This window comes from Equus quagga, chromosome 1 (assembly GCF_021613505.1).
Source record: "Equus quagga isolate Etosha38 chromosome 1, UCLA_HA_Equagga_1.0, whole genome shotgun sequence".
Taxonomy (NCBI): Eukaryota; Metazoa; Chordata; class Mammalia; order Perissodactyla; family Equidae; genus Equus; species Equus quagga.
Genome location: NC_060267.1, coordinates 105501145 through 105508940, shown reverse-complemented (window position 1 = coordinate 105508940; position 7796 = coordinate 105501145). Strand labels below are relative to the sequence as shown.

At 50.3% G+C, this 7796-nt stretch overlaps 1 protein-coding gene across 12 annotated transcripts in view; it reads right to left on the bottom strand.

Moving 5' to 3' along the window:
- Positions 1 to 890: 890 nt before the first annotated feature.
- The window catches only part of ATP2B2 (ATPase plasma membrane Ca2+ transporting 2), a 355046-nt gene continuing 348140 nt past the window's right edge, over positions 891 to 7796 (bottom strand). For 10 of the 12 annotated variants that reach the window (XM_046675025.1, XM_046675014.1, XM_046675097.1 and 7 more), the window contains one exon: positions 891 to 3942. In XM_046675025.1, the coding sequence (XP_046530981.1) occupies positions 3631 to 3942 (312 nt within the window). In that variant the 3' untranslated portion in view covers positions 891 to 3630. The remainder of the gene's footprint in view (positions 3943 to 7796) is intronic. The other 2 variants (XM_046675088.1, XM_046675105.1) reach the window with 1 other exon arrangement.

The window sequence follows — 7796 nt, the reverse complement described above, 5'->3', positions numbered from 1 at the left end:
CTGGTATTTGGGGTGGGAGGAGGGCACAGGTGGAGCACTTGGCAAAATTTTAAAGTTTACTTGGAAGAATAGATGTGAGAGAATAACCAGGAAATTTTGGAAATTTTTTGTAAAAAAAAAAAAAAAGAGTGAAGGGGACTTGTCCCACCACATATTAAAAAAATTATATAAAGTGATAATAATTAAAACCATGTGGCTGGTGCCACATGAGACACCCAGATAACGGAACACAAGAGAAATTCCAGAAATAGACCCACGTTTATCTGTCAGTCTGTGGTAAAGGTGGCATCTCAACACGGTTGGGAAAAAGTGTGGCTGTTGAGTAACTGGGATACCCAGGATGAGATAGGTCCGGGGCTCTGCCCCATTGCAGGCATTGTCATGAGTCTCGTGTCAGCAGCAGGGCAGCCTCCCCTTGTCGTCTCTATGCTCTGGGTGGGACAAGGGGGCAAGGGGCCATGGGGAGGGGCTGGTGGGAGCAATCGAGGCTGCTTGTGGGTCAGGGAAAGCACTGCTTAAGTTGCAGGAATGAAACACCTCAGTTTCCTCCCCCCCACCTTAAAGGCAGGTGACTCCACAGCCCTGGAGGTCACTGAATGGGCCCCTGCTCTTCCCTCATCTGTTGTGGGGGGCTAAGTTGGTGAGCTTAGACCCCAGAACGGAATCTGCTGCCTTCTCCTGGAGCCCTTGTCCAGAATAATGAAAAGAAGCTAAGTGGATGGTGCAGTCCCAAACCAGAAAAAAGTATACATTACAGAGTATATATTTACTGTGTTCTGTCTGATGTTGGTTTTTGCCTTTCTTTTTTCAAACCACAGACATTTCAGAACCACACTGCGGGAGTACGAAGAGTCAGCAATTGAAAGCATAACCATTGCATAGTATTAAATGAACAGAGACGGTGAGTTCTTTATTTACAGTTATTGTCTAGATAAAAAAATTCATAAAAACAGATGAATGGTCATAAATTATTTACCCCCTAATGGGGTGAACTGCCAAACGTACCCCATGCTGCTAGATATAGGACGCAGAGTGCAAGCTTTATGTACTACAGTGAGTTTTGACAAACCAATCATTTCCTGTGTGTGGATGTGTGTGCAAGTGTGAGAGTGAGGGTGCGTGTGTGAGCATCCATCATTCCTGACAAGAGAAGACCGACACAAATGTCAGGCATTCTTGGTAGCTTCCATCGCTCCCTGCTCTGCAAGCTTGGCTCCACTCAGAGAAACCCCTCCTGCCTTCCTTGCATCCTGGCTCCAGATGAACAGGGAGGACGGTGCGCAAGCACAACTTCCCTGGTGTCATGGAATGAGGTCATGGACACAAAATTGGAACAAAGAAGGGGGTGATGGAAAACCCTGACAAAGGAAACTACAAAAAACTCCACATTCCAAGGCTGCCCCAAGTTTGACGGGCACAGGTCTCTCCTTTCTCGGCAGGAGAGCTGTGGGCTGGCTTTTGGTGGTGTTCCTATCGGAATCCAGTAAGCGTCTCTGAGGGCTGGCCACCCCTTTCGGGATGCAGTTTCCTCTGCTGGGTACATTCAGAGCTATTTCTCCGTGACATTCAGGCGATGCTCGCTCACAGAGAAGGTCCTCCTTCGAGGAAGGGTTTGCCAGGTGGGTGGGCTGACTTGGGATTCCAAACCCTCAGGTTTCTCCACAGCCGTCCAGACACAGGCCCTCCTGGCTGACTATGGCTCTTTTCCCAAGTGGCTCTCATCTTGTTTGTGGAAGAATTCTCTGGGCCTGGAGCAGGGAAGGGGCGGGCTGACACACAGCAACTGTGGGGAGGGTCAGTATGAGGAACGAACTTCGCAAGCGAGGCGGAAAGTGTTTGGTTTTCCTTGAAGCATGGGACATCATCGATCATGGTATTCAAAATGTCTTTTGCACTGTACAAGTTTATGGAAAAAGATTGTATGCCGAAAAGTCTCAACGCAAACTTTGTATTAAATACAAAAGTTCTTTTATGAAAAAAGCTGATACCCACAAAGTGCTTAGCAGTTAAGAGGCTGACATACAATTAAATAAGCTCTTATTAAGTGGGATTACTAGTGCTGTTATTGTCTTGGGGGGAAAATAACCACCTTTTCTCACCTGTGATACTGTAGGGTTTCAGAATGGCTTTCTGTCTGGGAAAGCAAGACTTGTTGTTAAAAGGCTACAGTATATATTGCGACTACGGGAAGACAATTTGGTTTAAAAGTCACACTGAATACATCTCAATATACACGTCATAAGGTTCGTTCGGATCTAAATAGTGCAGAGAAAAAGGCTATTCTTCTTCAAAAATAAAAATTAAAAGCAGCAAGCCATAATGATCCTCATCCAATATGCCAACAGCTCATATGCTGCAATTTATAAGGAAATAAACTCCTAAATTACTAACTGAAAAAAAAATCAACACAATAGCATTTATAATATTGCAACACTACCTCCATCTCTGTACAGACAGCGCCAAAGAGGACCTCTTTTTGAAATGCTCTTAGTAAACTCAAGCGAGTTTCATTGAGAGAAAAGTCTTCAACCCAATGCTTGGCGGGTCCCATCATCCTTGGGCCAGGCCGGCCGTCAGTGCTGCAAGCCCAGGGAACCTTCTCTCCTCCTCTCCCTTCGTCTACGGAGCATGGTGTGCAACCCCTCAGGATGGGGACTTGGTGGCATTTGGCTTCTGCCTGAGCCTTCCGCGGTAGTGACGTTATCAAACGGAAACAGCAGGCAAAAATCAAACATGGCTATCGTAAAACATCAAGGATGCAATCCAGGGAAATGTCTGTTGGGCCGAGCTGTTTTTATAGCATCTCAGCCACCAGTGTTCTTAAACCGTACAAATAGCCAAAGATGTTATCTACAGGTTTGTAAACAAATTACATTCTTCTTTTAGGACATAAATAAGTTAAAATAGAGCAATTTAAGCAGAAACAAGGCAACATGCCGGCAAAGAAACTTTATATATCCATGTATATATATTTATATATATATATATATATCTACCTATCTATATGGACGTATACGGTCTTGGAGAAGTATACGTTGATATAGATACAAAGAAATGGATATAACGTTGTGAGTGTCTATGAAGTTCTTCGGTTCCATTGGTGCAAATCTACTAGGCGAGTTAAGCTCTGCAATTTCAAAAAGTTGTTAAATTAACCTATACAACTGAGACCATGCTGTGCAAGCATTTCAAAAACTCACGGACCAGTGGATTGGATAAGTAGTCTCAGAAAAGAGTCTGTTTGCAGTTCCCGCCTAAGAAAACAAACAAAAACCCCTCCCCAACCCCCCATAAACCAAACAAGGGGAGGACTGGAAGTGTACAGTACATTCATGCAGGGGACGTGGCGGCCGGGCGGGTGCATGGCTGGTCCAGGTTTGGGCGGGAGCCAGGAAGGGCTTGCTCTGGGAAAAATCGCTCACTCCCTTAAGCCCCCAGAGGAGATCCTGCCCCTTGCCTCAAAGTGAAAAAGAGTTCAAACAGCATCGCAGCCAGAAAAAGGGTCTGTTGGGTGGAAACGTTGGTTTTCTCGCCAGTATTTGGTTTCCTGTTGTTGCTCGTTGCTGCTTGGGTGAGCTGGGTGCCTGGATGGGTGGGTGCCCGGGAGGTGGGTGGTGGCGGGGTCCTCAGCTAAAGCGACGTCTCCAGGCTGTGGATGGGGCTCCCTGGACTTGAAGAGGTAGCTGATTTGCTTGTGTCGGTCGTCAGGTTGATCCCGCTGTCGATGGCGCTGTTGTTCTTGTTGAGCGATGACGGCGGGCTCGAGTTCTGCTTGAGCGCAGCATCTTCTTCCAGGTCGGTGTCGTCGATGAGGGGGATGTGGGGCTGTGAATCTTCAATCCGGAATTCAGGATGAGCCATGAAATTATGGATGGAGGTTCGAGACTCAGGCTTTTCTAGACCTTCATAGAGAGAGCTACGGAACGCCTTCACGACGCGGATCTGTAAGGAAAGCACAGGAGTGAGAAGCGCTGCCCTTGGGGGGCGACAGCCAAGCTCTGGGGGCCTCAGAGGAGGGGCGGGTGGGAGAGGGGTAAGGGCACACAGCAGGTGGCTGGAATCCACAGTCGTTGGGTGTTATGAGCATGGACAGGAGGGGAGGAATGGAAGAGGGGCTCAGGTTATATGCATCCATGAGGTTTTTAAAATTGCTTTGGTTTTGGTCAGAACTATAGTCTTAGGACAGGAGGAATCAAGCCCCATCAAAGAGGTGATGGGAAACAGTGGTTAGAGGAAGCATAGTCCGCTCCGGCGGGCACCCAGACCTAGTGAGAGACTGAGCCTTGTTAACTTTGAAGCAGAGGTCCAACCATGCAGAAGGGGAGTGGGACCAGGTGGGAATAAAGTAGGAAGGAGGAGAGGCTATTTAAAAAAATTAATCTTAAAAAAAACCACACGCAGTTAAGAAACGATACAACGTGGAACAGATAACGTGTCACAAACAGAAGAGGAACAGAAAGGAGAGACAGTGGGATGAGCTGGGATGAGAGAAGACACACAAGGACCAAACAGAGAATGGGACATCACACTGAAGGCAGCGAAGCAAACCAAAGCCAACTCAGGGCTTTCCGGGGTGCAGAGCAGAGGCAGCCAGAAAGCACGAAGGAGCCGGCGGACTGATGACATTCAGGGGCGGGAGCATGCCACGGTGGGGGTCAGGAACCACACAGCACACACAGACACACACACGGCTACACTTGGAAGCCTGGACAATGTGAACGGAGGCCGTTTGTCCCACCGTTTCTTTCCTTCATGCATTTGGGAGGTAAACACTCGAGTATAGACTCAAAGCCCTGGCCGGTTATTGGAGTTGGCTTTGGGGCCCCTTATTTCCTGGGGTATTTTCTTTCTTTCTTTATTTGTGCTTTGAAAACACAAAACCAAAAACTGAGGCAGAATCAGATGGCCAAACCCAGCCTTGGGTGGGGCTCTAAGGGAGTGGGGAACGGAGCCACTGAACAGCACGTTCTTTCCTCTTCCGTGTCTCAGTGGAACCTGTGGTTCTCTGGAGAGTGGAAGGAGGTTGGGCCCTGAGTCCTCCAGGCCAGTGGGAAGAGCACTGGACTTGGGCTCAGGCAGACCTAAGTCTGGGTCCTGGCTCTGCCACTCGGATGTCTTGACCGTGGGCAAGCCACACTGCCTCGCTGGTCGTCCTCTGTCCTGCCTCACAGGGTGCAGAGGAACAAGATCCTCACTTTGAAGAGTGTCCCTTCTCTGGACTCCTGGGAGGGGGCCATGCCTGTCGTCTCAAGGGGCTGATGAAACTAGTGCCAAAGGTGCCTCCTTATCTCTTCCCAGCCCCACCTCAGAGCGGAGCCAGTGGTGGGAAACAGACAGCACTGATGCCTCCAAGGAGCAGAGCCTCAGGTGAGGTGGCCCTGGTGCTGAGGGTGCCCTGCCTGGCCTCCCCTGCAGAGCGGTGGCCGCCCCAGACCACAGGGACTGAGGGCTGGATTAGGCGATTGTGGGGGGGCCCTTGTGGTCCCAGGATTTGTGAAACTCTCAGCTAAACTCAGAGGTAGCTTGTCGGTGGGGCACAGGTGGGGAAAACCCTGTCCAGGGGTGCGAATCTTCTCCATGACTGTGGCTGACGAGTTTAAGTGTCAGAGCTCCTATTTTATTTTCCCATTTCAGAGGGGAGCCCTTCTGAAGCACAACACATGCTCCTCTGCCTTTTAATTCAGAGCACACAGAGAAGGATTTAAGCTTGTCAATAATCCTTCTTGGTCTTGTGTAAGACCCTATAGTTTTTTTTTTTTGAGTTTTTCTTCTTTGCTGTCAGCCATCATTACTAGATTACTAGTTGTGATTTTTCCCTGTCTTCTCAAGAGCATCTCTGTCCCTTCTCCTCCTTACGTGCTGTGGCCTGGGGACTCCAGGGAACACTGTGTGTTGGAATCCTGCTTTAAATAGGAGGCATCAGGGGCCAAGCGAGAGCCAGCCAGATGCTGTGCATTAGTGCTGGTGTGCCGCGAGGCTGTTTGGCTGCTCTGGGACTTCTTTCTCCCTGGACTCCCTATTTGTGGCTCAGTATTCTGATCTCAGGATAAGTGGGTCATTATACCCTTGATTAAGTGAAAACAACAACAAAAAAGGTGTGGCAGGCCTCCATTTTCTTATCTGTACAATGGAAATAATAATTACCACGGTAGCTGCCCAACCTAGTGCCCAGCACATTCTGAGGCTGAATTGCAATAAGATGCCAGCCGGAGTGCCTGGTGGAGGAGGAGGGATGGTGGCAGGACCCTGTCATGTGACTGACAACGCAGAGGGGACGACACACAATGAGATGCAGGCCCCTCGCCCTCCCCCTGGCATGGAGACAACAGAAAGAATGAACTGCTTTGGACAAGACTGTGGGGACAAGACTTTTCGGGACATCCCGCCATGGCCATCTCAAGTCTCCACTTCGGTCCTCTCCGCGGCTGAAATGGAAAAAAATGTGGGAAGAAAAAAAGCTCTTCCGTCTCCCCTCCCTGCCTACCCTACAGATGGGGTTCGGGCTCACACGCCGCATTTGGGCGTGGGGTGGGGGTGAGAAAAGGACCAGGCTGTGGGGTTTCAGACGTTTTGGTTTCATCAGCACAAAGGGAGCAGGGGGCCCGTGCCGTTGGCGGGCTCTGAGGAAATGCCTAAGCCCCGGGCTGGGATGGGTTCGACATACTCGAATGTTTACCCGGCTTCAAGGAAGCCAAGAGTCTGGGATTGGTTCACATTCATTTCAGGCTCAAGGTTAAAGACTCACAACCTCTTTTAATTTCACTCTCTCTTGCTGAACTCTGTGTCCAGGGTTCTCTAGCCCTCTAGGGAAACAAACACATGGAATATTCAGACAGCGGAGAGCTCCAGGGTCCCCCCCAGAAGCAAGCCATTTTCTCGCCAACCCAAGGTTGCACTAATTTAATTACCAAAATGCTAACGAGAGGTCCAGCTTTCCTTCCTTCCCTTCTTCTTTACTTCTCCCCCTTAGAGATGCAAACTCCTTGCCCTAGCAGTCCTCAGAACCAGGGAGCTGAAGGGGGAGTGGGAGAAGGAGATGCCCTGTCCAGCAGGGGATGGCGTCCAGAGAGTGCCGGTCCTGGGAGCCGGGGGGGCGTCTGATGCTCCTGGCCTGGGTGGTTGAGGGGCCAGGACCTCCACTGATGGACACGAGCCTGCTACAAACTTCTGAATGCAAAGGTGGCTTCAGATGTGTTGGGATTTGTGGGGAGTGAGAAAGGGGCTGTGCGGCTTGGCTGTAGATCCAAGAGCTGAATGCTAGCGTTGGCCTGGGGGGGGGGGGGGGGGCACTGCTCCCGGGGGGAAATTCCCCCTCGGGGGGGGGTGGGGCGGGGGGAGAATGAGGGCCTTCGGAGTCATGCCTCTTGCCAACCACCTGCCTCTCTGAGCCTCCGTGTCGTGCTCAGTGAAATGGACGTATGGGCAGACCCTCCCGCCTCGTGTTTCACTTGTGAGGCATACACGAAGTGAAGGCGGTGGGGAGCTGCTTTGGAAAATGTTGAGTGAGGCTCAAGCGTAAGGCGTTAGGGGTGTGCCATTAAGTTTCGGGGGGGAAAAATGAACTCATTTTTGTGTAAGTCAGAAGAGAAGAGCAAGAGAGTGGACCAGAGTTCCCTCCCGAATGTTCCAGATGCCAATCTGGCCAGACCGTCATGTCACGGCATGCATTTGTCTGCCTGGGGCCCTCCGTCTCTCAGTGGTGCTGGGGGAGGGCTATGTGATGTGGTGGGGGGTTCCTCACCCCAGTGAGTCGGAAGTCAGCCCCAAGTACACACTGCCCTGCCCCAGGCCTTGTG